General features: G+C 38.8%; 1 protein-coding gene across 12 annotated transcripts in view; it reads right to left on the reverse strand.

Moving 5' to 3' along the window:
- ATXN2 (ataxin 2) overlaps positions 1–19,946 on the reverse strand; it is a 131,751-nt gene that overhangs the window by 6,938 nt on the left and 104,867 nt on the right. For 6 of the 12 annotated variants that reach the window (XR_009497162.1, XR_009497161.1, XR_009497160.1 and 3 more), the window contains exons 19-25: positions 15,900–16,084; positions 15,439–15,571; positions 11,768–11,821; positions 6,686–6,831; positions 5,782–6,009; positions 1,601–1,740; positions 756–824 (exon numbers count right to left, since the gene is read on the reverse strand). Coding sequence is in view for 7 of the 12 variants with exons in the window: in XM_059893692.1 (XP_059749675.1) it covers positions 791–824; positions 1,601–1,740; positions 5,782–6,009; positions 6,686–6,831; positions 11,768–11,821; positions 15,439–15,571; positions 15,900–16,084 (920 nt within the window). In the remaining 5 variants the exon portion in view is untranslated. Of the gene's footprint in view, positions 1–755; positions 825–1,600; positions 1,741–1,872; positions 2,495–3,350; positions 3,520–5,781; positions 6,010–6,685; positions 6,832–11,767; positions 11,822–15,438; positions 15,572–15,899; positions 16,085–19,946 lie in introns of those variants that run through there. The other 6 variants (XM_059893689.1, XM_059893688.1, XM_059893696.1 and 3 more) reach the window with 3 other exon arrangements.

Genomic DNA, 19,946 nt, shown 5'->3' on the forward strand with positions numbered 1-19,946 from the left:
CCTGTCTGCACAGGAAAGGGGCCAAGCAGACAATGAACCAAACAAGTAAGTTCCCTCCCTCCAACCAGAAGGGTAAACAAACATCTGGGATATGATATCCACAAGCCAGGGGCACTCACTTCTTAACAGTCTCTCAACATACAATTCTCAGGTAGTGCCAAGAGGCAAGCCAGGCACAGCAAGCCAGCAGCTCTGACTGACTGGCTACAAAGTACAAGCTCAGAATCTGTGACAGAGTCACCCACTTCCAGACTGCTTCAGTGTAAAATGTTCACGAAAAACATTTCTTTACTAAATGTGTCTGAGTTACCAGGACAGCTCAAATACATTCCGACAAAAAGGCCCCTCATGGCCTGGGAAGAAGCGACACTAAGTCAATGCCTTTTCTTTCTGCTAGAGCAGGTTGAGCTGGAGGAACGGGAGCAGTGGGTCCCTGGGCTTGATGCCGTCACAGGCAGTGAGGCAGCAACCCTGACGGCTGCAGCCAGCCCACCGCAGTCATAGCACATTCCACCACCCTCTTTCCAGCCTCAATGTGACCACTGCTGGCGGCAAGAGGCCAAGCCAGCAGCCTCTACTGAGAGCCAGACTCTGAGTGCCAGTTGGACAGTAAGCATCACGAGCCCTCCAGTTGTCTCTAATTACAGACAACAAGGATAGCTTAACTGCTCCCAGCATCACCACTTCCTTCGCCTGACTTCAATGAACTTTTACAAACTAACAGTCACCAGCACCAAAGAATTAAGTCAACTAACCTGCCTTGAATTTTAGACCAGCAATCCATATGGCTTTATCTGGTATAAATCTTCTGCCTTTGATCATTTCTGGACCGTGTAGGAGAAAGGAATAGCAATCATTAAAATCTTAAACCAGAAAACACTATTTTTACATAACAGTTTCTTAACTTAAAATCAAGGCCTTGAACCCTTCCCTGAGGGTTGCCTTAGATTCCTTTATGCTATTATTCAGGGCTAAGTCTGTTATCACAAATGTCATGTGAGCGCTAACATCTCCCACAGGCTAGAGGAACTTGATAGTTTATTATCCACTGACTCTTAACAAGGACACATCTGACACCCAGTGTTTAGCGAAATAAGCAGCACATTGTAATGACAACACAGAAAATGGATTCATCTTGTATCATTATAGGCAGAAGGTATTTGGCAAATTTTAATGTATTGTTTATGTACTGTATAAGTAACTTATTCTTGAAGAATGCAAATTTTGCTAAAATGTACAAATTGCTACATGTGAATTAAAACAAAGTTTTCAGAATCGTGATTTGGTACCACAGTATTTAAAGGCTCTATCTATCTATTATGACTATAGTCTCTGCAAAACACTTGCTTTTCCTGTTTGTCCTCCCACAAACTGAAGACATTAACAAATGCTTAGGGGTCTACAGGAGTACGCTATTTTGTACATCGCTGCATCTTTTCAGCCCTCTGGATTTCTTTATTACAGGTGTGTGTGTGTGTGTGTGTGTGTGTGTCTGTGTGTGTGTCTCCTGCCCCCTACTGGTAAAACAGACAGATGCCTGAATCAGGACAACTTCTGACTAACTCATTTGGGTTCAGGAGATATTAAAAAGGAAGCTTACAGAATCAGCGTCAGGGTGAGGATGTGGACTTTCGGCACTGCCCAACTCTGGCCAGCCTTCCTCCTTCTGAAGCAGACCTCTAGCCACCAAAGAGAACATCTCTCAGTCTTGTCTTTTTCTAGAGATACCTTGAACCAGAACTAAAGGTGAAGAAGAAAAATCATTTGACAGCTAACCTTCGAGGGTATTAAGACAGCAGAGTCAGCCCTCCTGCCCTGATATTCAGTATCCTATAATGGAAATAGCTCATACAAACACACATTAACTTGATATCAGTTTTTAAAACTTTTTTTATTTTTTGATTTTTTTAAAGTTTTTATTTTATATTATCTACAAAGTAAAAGTTTTTCCCTTAACTTAAAACTTGAACCACTGTAGACAGTGATTACTTCATCAAACTTGATTTATAAATAATAATCCGTCAGTTTGACGGTAAGAATTTACTGAACCTTTGTCAAGTTTAGTAAAAGGGCGTTCCAAGTCTTGATTTTTTTTTTTTTTTAAAGCAGTAATAGCAGCAAGAATCACTCTTGTTACTTCTTTTGCTAGCTGATGTGTTCATGACTTTCAAGGGTCATTAAAAAATAAATAACTTCCAGTTTCAGCAAGCAGAGCTGGGGTACTTGCGGGACTTGGAAACAGCGTATGGAATTATGGAACAGCCCACAAGTTCCTAAATGCCTCTACTCGGTCCAAATATCTTCCACTGCAAGTGAACTGTTAGCATTCCTATTGGATGTTACAAGAAATCAACATATATTTTTTAAAAACAAAATAAATGAAATTCTAGTTTTCTGTGCTTCCAGTTGGTAGAAGCAGTAGAAGGGAGGAGGGAATTTGGCCTTTCGGTTCCTCCAGGGCAGCCTTACAACTGCTGTTGGTGGTGGGCTTGTACTGTAAAAAAGAAAAGTGAATATTTAAACAGAAAACTGGCAACACCGCACATTAGCCTAGTGTCTCTGCAGCACATGTCTGTAAGCTATCCTTGTGCTACCTGAACAAGACTCAAAATTTAATTCACTCTTTACCCTTCCCACCCCCCACATCTGTACCAAAAGGGGGAGAAGGTAGGTGGGTGGGTAGAAACAAACCAGTCAGACATAAAACCATTTCAGATAAAACTCCCAGAAGAGTTGTTGCTCATGGGGTACAAAAAAAAGGCCTTAACATATCCCCTCCCCAAATAATAGCCAAGCACCAGTATTGCTTTCAGAATAACAGGTTAGACTGTGAAATATCGCCATGGCCACCATCAAGTATTAGAGCACAATCACGGGGCATTCTCTACCTGTCAGGGCATAGACTGGAGCTAATACTATACTCAAAACCAATCCATACACAGCACTTTCTCATCAGTAGTAGTCTCCAGAGCTACAATCAAACTCTGCCATGGTAGTAACCCCCCACGTGTCAGACTGTTGGGACTCAGGAAGGAAAACACTGCCCTGTCCAACCTATCATAACAAGGAAGGCCAACTGAGTCCTAAGCATGCATCAGCTACACAGAATGCTGCTGCTGCTGCTTCTCATCAAGCCAAATCCTGTATACCATCAGAACACACACAGACTAGGCTCCCGGAAGCCTCAGGCCCTGACGCTGAACTGATCGTCACAGTCCCTACTGTGTACACTCTGACGGGCTTGCTAGTTCTCAGATGCGGGGCTTGAAGCGCTGGCCCTGCCTGCCATTCGACCTGTGCGAGCAGAATGCTTCGGGGTGCCCGGCGGCCCCTGCACACACACGCCTCACCTGAAGGGTGCGTCATATAGGGGAAATGCGCTGTTGTCGAGACTGGAATGGGCTGTAGTGCACTTTGAGCGAGGGCGGCCTGGGGACCGCCGGGTGGCTGTGTCGTCATTAGCATCATTGGCGCATGGGCAGTTGGATGAGAAGGAACCATTCCTGACTGTACATGAGCCTGAAACAGAGAGCTCTTTTACGCATACAGGCAACATCTCCAGCTTAAACAACATGTCAACTGTGTCCCTTTCACTGGGTTGGGGCTCTCAGGAAAGGGCAACAGTGGGCCCTCAGGGCCCTTTCTTTCTTCTGGGGACATTCCCTAGTGGATCCCTCAGTTGACCTATAGACATGCTTCACCCTTTGGCAGATCCTGCAAGGCTGAGGGAGCAGGCACCCAGCGAGCCTGGGTAACAGTCAGGGCTGCAGTGTCCTAGCCTTCAACACTTCTGAGGACTGGATTCTATGTATGGGGCAAGGTCTTCACAAAGATCCCTGATCCAAGAGCAGCTTTCTCAAATTAATAGGAGGCTACCTGCAATGATGCTTTAGACTCTGGCTTCCATGTGGGGCCTGAATAGTTTTACAGGTAACATCTCTTTCAAGTAAGAAAGCAGATTATTACATTATAAGCAGGGACTGTTAACTTCTGTTCTAGGTTCTCTTTGCCTTTCCCCCTCTGCTTCTTGCCTGCTCACCAGCACACCTCAGTGAACAATGAGTCAAGGCAGTGAGAAAAGACTCAGGCCCCTTTGCTCTGCTGAAAGATACGCCGATAGAGCAGCAGAAGGAGTTGCAGTGAATGGCTCCAGTGAGGTGGGAAGGGGTAATCTAAAATTATCTGGTCCAGCCCAGTGTCTCTCTGTACCAGGTGACAGTGAGTTCAACCTGGTCTCACTGTCAAGCTGGAAAGGTTTTAGTCAGCCCAAATAGCTGGATCGCAGCTCTGCAGGGATTTGGCAGAGCCAGGAAGAGCCCTTGTTTCCTGCCTCCCATGCTGTGCACTGTTCTAGACCAGGATAAGCCTTGAATGAAATGCTGTTTTGACTCTTACATATTCAAAGGGACCCAGGGCATATCTGGGCTTCCCTGCAAATATTAACCTTTTTGCTCTTTCAGCACAAAAGCACAAAAGTGAGGTTTTAGGAACCCCAACTTACATGTAAATTCACATACCTACTTAGCCACCAGCCTCTGCTAGACATCTACAGGCCCCCTGGTCTCATGAAGCTCCTGGTTCAGCCAAACCATGCTGCCCCACACCTGACCAAACCGGCTCCCCTCCCCGCCATCAAAAGCAAATCATCCACTGCAGTGCGCCACACTACAGAATCTACACGTTTGCTGGGGAGAATGCCCAAACTTCCCAGAGCGGTGGAACGCTAGTTACAAAGCCGCCTCCTGAGAGTCAGCTCCAACTGAGCACCATCTCCAGCCCCACCACGCCAGAGCCTCAGTGGTGCACTGCTTGACATGAAACAGAGTTCAGTGAGGCAGTCTAACTGAGACCCAGAAGAGAGTTCTGTTATGAAAGCAGCAAAAAGAGACAACAAATACAGCCGATTCACCCTTAATAGCTCCAGGGAGGGCCTAAAAGGACAGTGTTGGAGCCCAACTTCGGTGCAGCTCCTTCTCCTCATTAAGACAATCCAAATTGGCCCTGGATTGCATTGGACTTTTGTCAGCAGCTGATGCAGAAAGCAACCACACCTTTCAACCTTTAGAAGCTTATGCTGGAGGTGAGCTCCAAAGGGCTTCCAGGGCTGCTCTTTAAGAAAAATGGGAACACCTGGGTGCTTCCAGCTTCAAGTTACACTGCACGAACGTACAAGGCCAAGCCCTTTCAAGAAGTACAACATATGGTCAAAGCGGATGTAGGAACAGCCAGGGAAAACAAGTACAGATATTTCTTAGGAACTCATGTGACTAACATTCAAGTGGTCAGGCCCAGGCCCAGTGTAGTCACCTCAGAGTTGAGAATTTGTGAAATCCCATCCTCCTTGCCAGACACGTGTGTGTGTGTGTGTGTGTGTGTGTGTGTGTGTGTGTGGTGTGTGTGTGTGTGTGTGTGTGTGTGTGTTGGGGGGGGGAGAATATATGTATGTATACGTATATATAGCAATGAAGCTATATAAACATAGCAAAGCAGATACAGCAAGGAAAGAATGAGGTTGCATTCCAGAGTCAAAGATATTTTTAAGGTCTCAGTTGGGAAACGTTAAAAGACTGACCAATCAGCAACTTCACTGATCCCATTACAAAACCACACAAACATTCATTTAGGGCCAGATCACATGTATTTGAGTGGAAAAAAGGAGACAAGCAAATGGCATCACACACAGGGGTTCCTGGCTTGAAGAGCACCTGGCTCTTTGCTGCTTATCTGACCACCTTCATTTCCTACTTGGTCTTCACAGAAAGTTGGCTAAAGCGGGTTTACCTGAGGTACATGGGCCATGTGGGGTGGATTGGTATAAGCCGGCTGAACATGAGAAGGATGAATCGTAAAGACGGTCTGTTGTGCTGTTGGGAAACTATTCTGTGGCGACTGTGTATTGGAGGCAGGTGTCATGGAAGGTGGGGTTGGTGCGAGCCCCGCATGGTAAATGGCTGACTGCTGCTGCGGACTGGCCAGATGGAGAGCCTGGGCGGCCTGGTGCTGATGGTGCTGCAAAGTAACAGGAAAGAATTGAGAAAATCTTCTTTAAGGAAGAGCAGTTTAAGGGTCACACACAAAGCTGAGTTTTGCATATGACAACAGGCTCCCTCTGGGCCTATCTAAGATGAGGGGCAATGGCAGGTACCAGAGAATATACAGGGAGTAGAAGCAGGGCTGGGGTGGGGGGTGCCTCCTGTTCACAAACATTCCTGTCTGGGCTGCAAGTCTGATTCTCAGCCTACAAGCCCTCAACCAGCAGTGGTAAAACAGAACTACTGCTCCAGGGGCCTGACAGATGTTAAAGAGCTCCTTAAGCGCCTTCTTAACAAACATGATTAAAGAAGCTAATAGGAAAAAACCAAAAACAAAAACAACAAACACCCTTCTCATGTAAACATTAGAAATGAGATTTTTAAAAGTCCCAAGCCAATTCCTTACTTTATGTTAGATTTTCCAATATTGGTTAAGTTTCCAGAACTTACCCCATCACCTTATTCTCAATATGTACCTTAAGGTGATTTAAACCTGGGGGCACAGCCTGCAGAGCTGTACACTGGCTCCATGAGGCAGGGCTGCTCGGTGTTTTGATCACGTGGTACCTAGCATCTTGCCTGGCACTGAAGAAAACACTCAATAAACAGAACGATGAAGCAATTCTGGTGAAGGCCTCTCAGTTCCTCCTTACCTGAACAGGACTGGGTGCAGGATGGCTTCCACCATGTTGGCTTTGCTGCTGTCCAGTGGGAGTAGCTGAAGGCTGAGGATGTGGAGTATGAGGGTGCAAGGTAGCATTAGGGTGCGCATACTGCTGAGCAAGGGAGCCAGTGGAAACTAAAGTGAAAGGAAAAGAAATGTGTATAATTGACAGGTGTCATGCTCTTAATCGCTCCTCTATGCCTCATCAACTTTCAGCTCATCCAGTCTTCCTGATGCTCAATGCCTAACCAATCTCTATATTTGACTCCATTTAAACCACCCGCTTCTTAAAAAAATGGGAAGTTACTGCTTAACGGTCAGACTAGCATTTTATTCATATAACATAGCTGTACACATTATATCAAAATCTAATTAGTTTAAATTTACTTCTAAAACAGTCACTAGGTTTCCTGAAAAGGCAACTTAAAAGCATAGACAGAAACAATTCAAACAATCCCCTCTCTGCGATCTGTCTCTGTCTCTCTGTCTCTCTCTCTCTTACACACACACATTTAGCTCAAGGCCATCATCTGGCTAACCTCACCATGCTACTGCCCTGGACCTGATGCAGTATCCCGTGGGCACAGACTATACCAGGGCTGTAGTAAGGGGCTGGATAAGGTGTGTGGCAAGGTCAGGGCTCTATCTTCAGGGCCAAATGACCACAATCTCTCTCAGCTGATCATAGAAGCCACTCTGCCACTCAGTTCATTCTCTGGGCCTCCCTGCTCAAGATCTCTCACCTTTGCTTTATAAAATCTAGTAAATGGGATTACCTAAACTATGTAGAAAAACGAATTCCCTTCAAAGCATCCTAGCCTTTAAAAAGAATTTTACTAGCTAGAGTAACCTCAAAGGAAATACGATGAGCTAGTTTAAGTAAAAATGTGTTCATTAAAGCTAAGAACCCAAAGCCAATTCTTTGTGAATCTCAGCACAGACCATACCTTGGCACAAAACAGGGAGATGAGGTATAAATTCATTTGTTCATGTCATCTCCAAACAGCAATTTGAGAATCAAAAGCACAAGATGGGTTCATTGCTTCCAGTGACTACTGATAGCACACTGATACAAATCTAACCATGATGTGGCAATGAGCTGAGGACAATGTTCTCAAGATGTATCTCCTCTTGGAAGTCAATGTGTCAATTCCAGAATAGTTCTTCACATTCTTCGTATGCTGCTACATATAGGGGACTGATGGGGAGAAGCAAACACTGCTTTGGGATCAGGTACCCTGACAACAGCAGTCTAACAGGCTGGCTGCTGAGAGTTACCAGCATAGATGACTCTGGATGAGTCCAATGTAAATGTTATGCAGAGGGTTAGGCACATGAAACAATTCTATAATGCTTGACATTGTAGGGCCAAGGACCAACATTCCAGCCCAACTGGTCATCTCCTCAACTGTATATGTATCCTTTAAAGAGAGGAGGGTGAGGCAAAGAGCAGTGCTAGCATCACCTGTGCATCCACTGCCAACACCACAGTGGGCGTCTATACTAAGTTAACTTCCAGATTAGATTAAACAAAGCATTTTTGTTTATACACTGGGAAAATCCCCTAGCTGTAACAGTTAACATACACTGGAACATATTAACAAGGAAAACTGGCAACGTATTCTTTGGGTGTTTTTCAAGAAGTCAGTGACAGTTTTCTGGGACATGGGAAAAATAATGTGCTAACAGCTTTCTTGAGTTTCACAGTCCCATGAATCTATGAAAGTAGTCAGTGTCTTTTTTTCTAATTCATTGGCTTATTAAAAGGCCATTCTTCACCATCATCTTCATTAAGTTAAGCTTCTGACCCCCAAAACTGTCTGGGCACTGACTTAGTTAGTCTAAAAGACTTGAGATAAATTTTGAACCCTTGTTCTTGTAAAAATCTTACACTTATTTTTCAAATTTATTTTTAAATAATTAGAACAGCTACATGTAGCTAGTGGCTACTGATTGGACATCATTATTTGTAGCACATTTCCTTCATCACAAAAAGTTTTATTGAATAGTGATATCTAGAGTCATTCATGCTCCCTTATTTTCAAGCCACTTGCATTAAAATCCTCCCTACTATAAATTCTTAAATGTTTCATTTGTAACAGTTCTAATCTGTCTGGGGGAATGCAATTCCCGAATCCAAATTCTATTTATGAGGTTTCATAGAGTACAGAATCTCAAAGTTTCTATTTATTTAACCTTATTTATTCAAGAAACTTTTGTACCAAAGTTTTAAATTTCATTTTTAATTACCTTTTAAGCAAAGTATTAAGGAAATAAAAAGTAACAATAATCAACTCTAGCTGGGTGCTATTTTATTAATATTCATACATAAAAAAGCATGGTCATCACAAAGAGAATAATTACACCCATGAAGTCTCATAATTAAGTTATTCATCAATTAGAAAAATGTTAAAATCTTGAAATTATTTGGAGAGAATTAAAGATGGAAGTATTTTTTACTATGCATTTAAAAAAGGCATCTCTGTGATAGTTTACCAATACTGAAAGGCTATAAGATAGAGTATTCTAATCTATATGTCATTTGCATTCATAGCATAAATACTTCAAGTAATCCAAGCTGAATGCATCTACATAGGCTTTTGTTTAAAAAAACCATCCTTTCCCTATCTGAACACCAATAAACTGCTATGCATTATAAAAAAAATTAAGCAGATTTAAACATACACCATAGGCTAACAAATAAAATGTGAGGATGTTTGATTAGAAATATCTTCCTTTTGTTCATCATCTTGCTTAAAGATGTTTGCTAAGCAAGTACCTTACCCAGCAATTCTTTTCCTCCTTCAAATATGAAAACTGAGTAGCTAATTGGGGAAAATGTGAAACTTATACACTTTAATAGTAAAAACAACAAAAATATACTTTGGTTCCTTGAAAGGCCAGTTAAGAAGGAGACAAAGACAAGTAGGATAAGAGGGAAATTAAAAGGCTGAGGGGCAGGGGGGAAGGCTGGAAGAGGGGAGGGGGGAGAGAGAGATAAGAGAAAGGAACGAAGATAGAGTAAATGAGGGGAAAAATCTAAGAGAATTAGGGAAAGGGAGAAGTGGAGCGTGACAGGCAGTAAATTCTGGGCTTTCCTGAGCTAAGCCTATCATTTAACTGCTTTTATTATACATGCTCATTAGCTAAAGATTCCAGAGAAGTTAAAAATAAAGTGATTTTTCTTCCAAATTCTGACTTAGCTATCCATCAGTTAAACTTCTATTTATAAAACCTAAGTTGCCTTCATGAAACCTGGATTAGTTCAAGCTAATCAAAGAAATAACAATTTTTTGGGCCAGACCCAGTCCAGAAGTTTCCCGCTCACTGTGTTCCTCGATATAAATGTTTAAAACTCTAATTATGTGATTTGTCAAATCCTCAAAACACTAACCACAATCCAAAAATCATTTCCTAAGCCATGATCTTACTGAAGCCAATGCAGTCCATAGAGATGTGCATTTAATTTAATATAGAAGTTATTAAATTAAACCTAATTTAATAACTAGGTTTTGTCATTTTTGACCTTGGATGCACAAGACATGAGAGAACACCAGCACAGCAAACCTTTAAAAATGAAACAAAACAAAATCTCCCAACTTTTAAATCTGATGTTAAATTCAGAAAAAAGGAAGTAAAGAAAAGTTGAAAACTCTTTAAAAGGGGAATAAAAGGCAACTAGATCAAACAAACCAGGACAAAATGCTTAGAAGGGGGTGGGGGTGGGGTATGAAACAGCAAATTAAATTACAAATAGCAGCCCCACTGTTAGTTTCTTTTAAAAGTACTGATATTCTCTTTTAGGGAAAGTTGTGCTAAGGCAGTTAATGCTTAGGTGTGATGATTAAGGACCTTTTAGCTACTTACCAGGAAACTGACTCCAAAACTACTAACAGAGACAGTAAGATGGTGAGGATAACTACATTTGAGACCTCAAACTGAGTACATAATAGAATTACTGACAGTGTCTTTTATATACTATACCACATACATAGTTTCCCTTTAACAGTTATATATACAGCAAGACTCCTTTTTAAAGAGCATCTATTAAAGGATTAAATTTGTTAACATTTCCTAGCACCAAATAAATAATATGTATGTACTTATTTTTGGATACCAAGTCAAGGCACAGTTAATGAAAATTTAAGTCAAAATGTTTTCTAAATGCTTTTTAAAATTTGGCATCTAGTATATTCAGACATTCAGTCATTCTAAAATAATTTCAAATTTAGTCTCTAACATAAAATTTTAATTCTTAATATCCCCTAGAATATAGTATTTCACATAAAGTGACATATATTATACTGTTATACATTTCTAAAGGATTCCTGCAAGTTAGTGACTTTCCCATCCAAATACCAAAAGCCCATGAATAAGCCTTATTTAAAAATTTCCCTACAAATAGAGAAAACAAACCTTACGAGTTCATTTCCAAAAGCAATCCCTGCTCAGACTTTCTCCATTTAGGAGCAATCATTCACCTTTCCACTGGTGGTGAGAGGGGGCTGGTGTTGCCAAAGATAATCTCTGGTAGTTGCTAGGTCATGCTTTCCTGCTTAAACTCAAGACATCCATGAGGTGTCTGCTACCTGAATATCATAAACCTGCAGTCATGCAAAGACTGAAAATACAGAAACGTTCCCCCCCTAGTATTTCAACCCTATTCAATTAAAAATCCTTGTAAGGATAAATTTTTTTCCTACCAGGATACTAAAAAAAACCCTAATGTTTTAAGCTTGTGGTGGCTTGCTTTGCTTTGTTTTAAAAACGGCTGTTCAGGAAAAGTTTCTCTGAACAAGGAGAGTATTAGGCATTTCCAAAACAGTCACATGTTTGCTTGGTATGCAAAAATTAATTTCTGAAACAACTCAATTTTTAAATTAACTCCAGCTTTCTTAAGCTGGGTTATATTTCCTTTTTAAAAACTCTGGATTATTTTCATATATGTATATTTTTAATGATTTTGTCTGGCACAAGGAAAAGATTGCTCAACAAGTCTACTCCCTTAACATGTATTCTTTAAAAAGTGTTTTACTGTTCAATTAAAATTAGTATAAAAAACCCAACTCACTGGCAAAGTAGAAAGAAGGGCTTGTCTCCTTGTTGTATGGTAATTTGGGACATGCTGAATTTGGGAAATAGAAAGGTTAATTAGCCTTTTAAGGTGTGCATTTTCCTAATTTTCTGGAAAGGTTGACATATTTAGTAATTTCTTTTTGTATTCATGCATAACTCATTTTTCTTATTTTACAAGAGATGACAAGCACTTTAAACATCACTACAAAATTAAATAAGATAGGGCTGAAGCAAAAGACACTTTTCTTCTTTATTGGGTTGTCAAGTACCACATGCTCACTTACTTAAATGAAAGGAATAAAGTTATTATCTAATAAAAAGACCAACATTGCATTCCACTGAACAACGTTGATATAAATAATGTACCAAAACAAAATAATATTTACCAAGTTTAATTTAAAAGACTAATCCAATTTTGCAAATCATTAATAGAAATGTCACCTTACACCTTATTCTGTAAGGTGTTTACTAGGCATCTGGTAATGGATCCAAAAATTCAGAAACATAGTAATATTAAACAAGGGTACGATATCATTTCTTATTAAACTGTCTACATAAAGGTGTGTGCGTGTGTGTGTCTAAGTACACTTGGAAGGATATGCACCAAAATGTTAACTGGTGATTGTAAGGGAGAAGATTAATAGGTGCATTTTAAATCTTTTTGCCTACTGTATTTTTGAATTTATCCGCATTAAACTACCAAAAATAAACCAAAAAAAGGATTCTGGATTGAACTCTTCCTGAGTAGAGAAAAATTCATTATTACTGTTTCTAAAAGGGAAAACAAAGTTAGATGAATGAAACAAAATGAGATGAATTATAAGACTAGACGTTAAGGAAACAAAGAGTAACTTATTAGGAGGAAGAGGGCAGAGGCAATGATGAAAGTGAAGTTAAAGTTAAGGTCAAAGAGATGAAGTTTGCGATCAAAGTCCTTCCTAAGATATCTAGAAAGAGTACAAGGTCAACAATTCTTAGAATGTATCTCCTAATAATTTAAATGTTCAGTGATCTGTTAGCATATTTATATTAAATACACCAAAAAAATTAAAAACAATAACCAGGCTTTCATTTTGTAGTCATTTCTATTCGCAAAGGCTTTTGCTATGACCATAACAATTAATGAATGACAAAAAGGTGACATACAATTGTCATTAACATCTGGGTGCATATTCTTTTGTTTGCATTAAAAGTTTAAAAAAACCTAGATAGGATGTAGCTTAAGAATAAATATAATTCATACTCAAAATATTTGGTTCCTTTCGGAATATAAAATATAAACTGTTCAAGGGAAATGAATATAAAATTAGCATTTCTATGCAAGTTTTGTCTTATAGTTTAAAATAACGTATTTAAAATTTGTCTATATTTGGCATAATTGGATTTGGAAGATCTAAAATAACTGAAATAAATTATTGAAGAATTAATGAACTTGCTACAGCAGATTAAATTATGGCTTATTGTGGTAAGGAACAAACCAATTCATTTCCCAGTGTTCTCTTTAGGGTATGAAGTATCCAAAACAGAACCAGCAACAATCATAGCAAATCTACAGCTTTGCCCCTAGCTGCCCTCATCAACACCCATCAATGAAATATGATACAATCTGTGTAAACTGCAGGAGAGTAATTCAGATTTGGTTGAGCAACTTTCTCCTGGTATCAAAGAACTAGCTTTGATGACTAATTCATTCCAGATTTCACTGCATTAGGTCTAGTATTTTGTTTCTTTGCAATATTTACTATTTACCCACACTTGAATGGACTTCAGGGTCCAAGACCAACTGCTTTTCAAATGGAAATATTCTGGGAAGGTAGTTATAAAAACCATTAGTGCCTCAAATACAGTATTTACTGTACTGGCTGTTTCAAACCAATGAACATCCAATCAAAAGACAAAGTCAGATGTTGGTAGTGAGTGAATATACATTGAGGAGAAAGATTCTGCTTGACATCACAGTATTACTATAATGTCTCAAAGGTGTGGGCACACAAATAGCTATTCTCTAAAAGCAATGGAAATTTTAACTCAAGTTTCAGATCTTATTCCAAGGGGAGTATCCCAGAAAATGGGAAGAAAGAAATGTTTTTTCCACTTGTTACGTCAAGATGTATTCAGAAATGTATAATATGTATAATAAACAATCTTAATAAACTGTGTCACCTAAGACTTTAGCAAACTGGAAAATTATTGAAATGTATACAAATTGCATAAAAGTTAGTGTGATAAATCAGTGGTGCCTTTTCACACATACTTAGTCCTGGTTAAGACAACTAAAGACAAGCCAATGATAGGAGATCACAACCAAAATCATAAGCCAAATCAGTATGTCAATCTTTCAATTAAATTATAGATGGGCTTCTTGAAAGAAATGTTTTTCAAAATGGAGCAATCACATCATTTTAATTTAAAGAGCATAATCAACAAGAGAAAATTTTAAGTGTGGAAAATTAAGATCTGACAAGTATTTTATTTAAAAAAAAAAGCCTTTAATCATGTAAAATTCCTATCATTTGTGAACCAGTGGTAAAGGAGCATGCCTCCAGAAAGAAAACATTAGCAGTGGGTTCCAGGTGACAAGAATGATTGTTGCTGCCTGAGTCCTATTCCTATAAACCTACAAAATGTTATAAACTGTTATCTAAAGTTAAAAAAAATGAAAGCCTTTATATTCTTATTAGTCACTCAAAAAGTTTAAAGAGGTTTAAAAAATGAAATGTCCATGTAGTTACATGTAATATTAATTTCATTTTCAAAGTGGTTCACTTTTCAATTGAATGAATAAACTTAAATTTCTCTCCCTCTCCAAAAAACTGAAATGCCAATGGGAAAACCTAAATGACAGTACAGGAGTCCTCAGAAAAGTTCAAAACAAAATTTAGATCTTAATAAAACTGGTACTAATTAAAGGTGCATTTTGAAAAACATAATATGGGACGACCCATTAATTCTATATTACAAAATATAAGCGGAAATCTTATTTTAAATTCTAACACTGAAAACAATATTATTTTATTACTTTAGACAGTTGCAAAGTTGACTTGCACAAAGTTCTCCGGCCACAAAACTAAGATGGTAATTTTAGCTTATTACTCATATATATCGTTTAATTTTATATAGAATACTTTTCATTTTCATTTTATCACTGTATACTCATTTAAAGTATGAATCTGTCAAAAGCAGATCTAATATTACACAATTCCGACCACTTGAAATAAAGCATGATGCAGAAACGTAGTAGCATTGTAACAAATAGCAATAAAATATGCAATGTCAGTGACCCCCAGGGTAAGGAGTGAAGCAGAATGTTTTCTTGCTTTCATTACGGTAAAACTTTCTTGCATGCCTTAGGAAGGGTATACCAAATGATGTTACTGATGAGGAAGAGGAGAAAGATACCTTTCTCCACAAAAGATGCTTTTACACACATTATTACATTTTAGTTAAAGAGAGACAATGGAACAGAGAGAAATTTCGAAGTAGAAATGATTTGCCAAGACTTATAGAGCAGGTTGGAGAGAGAAATGGATTCATCTTTTCTTTAGCTTCTTGACCCTCAATGTCATAAAAGGCAGAGTTATTCTTAAACAGAGCATCTTTTCAGAGCTTAAAAACACAGTAAGAATAGTCACACACATTGAAAAAGACAAACAAAGTGCTTCCTACCATACATCGCATGCGTCTGCTCATGAGCCCCGTACTGAGTTGCTGAAGAAGATACTAAACCAGGCTGGGCATGTGTTGGTGGTGCCATCATTCTAGCATTACCCTGTATTACAGGACTATAGACATGAGGATGCTGTGTTCAAACAAAAAATAAAGAGAAAAACATTAAAGTACCAGATATAGTCAAGTAGATTTTAGTTATGTCTTAACTCCATGGTTTCCAGGTTTCCAGAAACAACTCCTAAAATTCTAAATCCTTTCTTGGCTAGAAAGGATTTAGCTTTTCAAACACTTACATTGATCAGCAACTTTCTATTAGGTTAAAAACTACCCCCAAATCCTTAGCTGCCTACCCCACTGTTAACGCATAGCACAAAATATAAAGGAAAAACCCCTTTACCATACTAAAAGTTACTTCAATGGAACAACAATTAAGAGTTATTAGGTCATATCAGACTTACCTGAGACTGATAATGTGGCACATGCTGAACAAGAGGCTGATTTGGAAACTGCTGAGGACTATAGGCAACATATTGTGTGGAATAAGCTGGTGGGGTGGCCACAATTGGTGGGCCTGCTGCTGAGGCTGGGTGCATCATGGTACTCTGATGATGTTGGTCTTGCCGTTGTTGGGGCATATTTGGTACTGCAGGAAAAAACGACGTAATATTAGAACACAGCAGCTCCTTATTAGCATAAAATACACGAACATGGTCCATAAGGCTCTGCATGATTGGGTCAAAGCCTACCTCTCCGATGCCATGTTTTACCACACCCATCCCCCTTCAGCCACTATGGGCTGTTTTCCTATCATATATACTATTCCTCAGACTCAAACCCCAATCCCCTACTGCCAGGTTGGAAAATTTTTACTTGTCCATCAAGTGTCAGCTTGAAAGCAACATTCTCAGAGAGATACTCTGTGATGACCCCCAGACTTCATCAACTCCCTGTAATTACAAGACTCTTACAGCACTACGAAACATTTCCCTCTTACTTCTCATATAATCCCTGTTTGAGACACTGAATTATGCCATTGCTAGAGAAGGGCACTGGATTTTATTCAAAGAAAAACAAAAGTACAACAAAAAAGCCAAAACAGAACCAACACTTATCTTAACTCCATCTTTCTAAATTTCCTACCACTGAACTCTTGCCTTCTCAAACATAGCATCACACACTACCATGTAGCGCTTTAAAAAAATTGTAATAGCTCTTTTAAAACATTACTTTTTGTCTTTTATTATTCCACACAAATTTCTGCCTATAATCCGCTCCATTAAAGCTCTAGTTAACAATTTAGCTCAACTGTCATCTCCTCTGTATCATCTTTCCCAGTCCCCCACAAAAGAGCTAGCTGCATGTTCTGTGTACCTTTTCCTCACATGTTTATTACAGCACTGACTCTTGTCTGTGATGGGTTTATGGTGCTATGTTAACCAAGCCACTTGAGGGAAGAAGCTGTGAACCACTGCTTACAGCAAGACACAAAGAATGTGTAACTTCGTATGTTCACAAAATCATCAAAACTGACTACACAGGTAACTGCTAATGTAGAGACAGAATTTGTCTTTTTTTAAAAATATTTGAAATTTTTTGCTAAAAATTTAATGACTGTTGCTGATACTTAGGAGAGCTAGTTATACACTGTGTTGTCTAGTCAGAAAAGCAAACTTGAAAACAGAGAAAACCAATTAGGTAATATTGTTCTGAATTTAATCTTGAGATTCCCACATATTGAAAAAGCACACCCTTCTAGTAAAGAAAAGCCACCCCAAACTCAAATATCATTTTTATCACATGAAAGTCTGTCTAATTAAGCTAAATAAGCTTAACTTACTCACTATCACTATTTCTTTTCATACTTTACAACCCTCACATACTAAAATTTTTTTTCAAAAAGCCATTCAAGTTTACTGATTTTTAAAAATAAAAAATTCTAGTTATAAAAACAATGCTTGGGACTTCCCTGGGGGCTCAGTAGTTAAGAATCCGCCTGCCAATGCAGGGGACACAGGTTTGAGCCCTGGTCCAGGAAGATTCCCACATGCCGCGGAGCAACTAAGCCTGTGTGCCACAACTACTGAGCCCGTGCTCTAGGGCCCGCGAGCCGCAACTACTGCAGCTACTGAAGCCTGCACACCTAGAGCCCATGCTCCACAACAAGAGAAGCCACCACAATGAGAAGCCTGCGCGCAGCAACGAAGACACAACACAGCCAAAAACTAAAAATTAAAAAAGAAAACAAAAAACAAAACAAAAAAAACAATGCTTGAACAAAATCTTAAAAGATAAAGTATACAGAGATATACCTGGAGTTATGGTTGTATTACCCCTCACCCACCCAAACTGAATCTACCTTAATCTTAAACCACAGTTTAGACTGGCCATACTTCAGCCATTTCATTATGTCAATGGTTTTCAACTGGGAGCAATTTTGCCTTTCAAGGGTCATTTGGCAACATCTGGAGACATTTTTGGTTGTCACAATTAGAGAAGGGGAGGATACTACTAGCATCTAATGGGTAGAGGCCAGGGATGCTAATAAACATCCTATAATGCACAGACCCTACCCCAGTCTAACCCCACACACAAAGAATATCTGTCCCAAAATGTTCCTGACTTCAGCATATCTTCAAATACAACTCAATTTTTCTCACAGGACGCAAAAATGATAACACTGCATTACGCACCAAGAAGACAAAGAGGTGGTTTTGTGCAAAAAGGCACTACTATCATGAAGGAAAGATATGCCTTATATGATCTATGGCTGCATTTCAGAAGCAAGTCCTTAATTTTCCCTGTTATTTGAAGAGTAAAGCAGCAGGATATAAGATTAACATAAAGATGGCAAATAGCCTTCATATACATAGAAGATGCAATGGAAAAGATGAACCCACTTTACATTAACAATAAAAAAAGAAAATACCTAAGGCAAAAACTGAAGAAACACATAAAACCTTTAAGAGAAACTTAAAAATACTACTGAAGGGGCTTCCTTGGTGGCGCAGTGGTTAAGAATCCACTTGCCAATGCAGGGAACACGGGTTCAAGCCCTGGTCCGGGAAGATCCCACATGCCGCGGAGCAACTAAGCCCGTGCACCACAACTACTGAGCCCATGTGCCACAACTACTGAAGCCCATGTGCCTAGAGTCTGTGCTCCACAGCAAGAGAAGCCACGACAATGAGAAGCCTGTGCACGGCAATGAAGACCCAACAGAGCCAAAAATAAAAACAAATAAATAAAAAAAAGAAACAAACAAACAAAAAAAACAACTACTGAAGGTAGAGAAGCAGATTTAAACAAGCAGAAAGGCATCATTTGTTCGTGGATAGGAAGACAATATAAAGATAGCAATTCTCCTCTAAGTTAATTTCTAAATTATATATTTATAAATTTAATGTGGTTCTAATGAAAATGCCAATTGGCAAACTGAATATTAAAACCCAGGAGTTCATACTAATAGAACAACAACAACAACAACAACAAACCCTCACTGGTCAACCTTTAGGGACAACAGGAAACCAACTCATTATTTTGAGAACTGCCTTGAAATGATGGGCAGTTTAGCTGCCTTTCTTTCACAAACTGTACCTCACGGTAACCAAATAGTTCGACAAGGTAAAGTTTTTCTTTATAGAAATAGTCCAGCTAATAATTGAAAAAGAGATGACAGAATGAGAATGCCGTTTTGCAATCCTTAATGAAATAATGAATCTAGCGCTAGACAGTGATTATCAGTGCTGCTAAAACAGAGAAGAGCTGGTATGAAAAGTTATCCTGGATAGATAAGGCAGCCAAGTTACTCCTACTATCCAAAAAAAAAAAAAAAAAAAAGACAGAGGTAAGACACTGACTCCTAATAAAAGTACACACATCATCTATGAAACAATCCAGGTTAAGTTTTAAAAAATACAAACTAATCTTTCTTATCTACAATCAGTTCACAAGGATTACAGGGGACAGAGGAACACTTTAAACAATATCACAGGGACACAATCCATTAAATTCAGACAGTGGGAAAGAATATAGGACAAAACAAATTAGATTTAAATAAGATAGAAAGGGAAAAGACTAAGGAGAAACCTATAAGAGAGAGTTAACATTAAGAGAGAGAAACCAATCAAATGAAAAGTGTGGATTCTGGATTGTGGCTCAACAAGCCAACTATTAAGAAAAATTCATAAGACAGTAAGAAAAACTTGTGCTCTACACATTTGATAGGAAGAAATAACTGCTAATTTTTTTAGGTGTGAAAAATGGTATCTTAACTATGGTTTAAAAAAAGAAAGAGTCCACAACTCTGTGAGGGTATGAATGAACAAAACACGTCTTTAAAACTGCCGTAATAAAAATTTACCACAACATAAAACAATTTTAAAAAAATGACTTAAACATGATAAACAAATGCAATTTGTAAATCTCATTCGGATCCTAACTGGAACAAATTAACTGTAAAAAAATATATTTTTAAAAAATAGCCACAGAAATTTGAGAATATAAGG

The sequence above is a fragment of the Balaenoptera ricei genome, chromosome 14 (genome assembly GCF_028023285.1).
Source record: "Balaenoptera ricei isolate mBalRic1 chromosome 14, mBalRic1.hap2, whole genome shotgun sequence".
Classification (NCBI taxonomy): domain Eukaryota; kingdom Metazoa; phylum Chordata; class Mammalia; order Artiodactyla; family Balaenopteridae; genus Balaenoptera; species Balaenoptera ricei.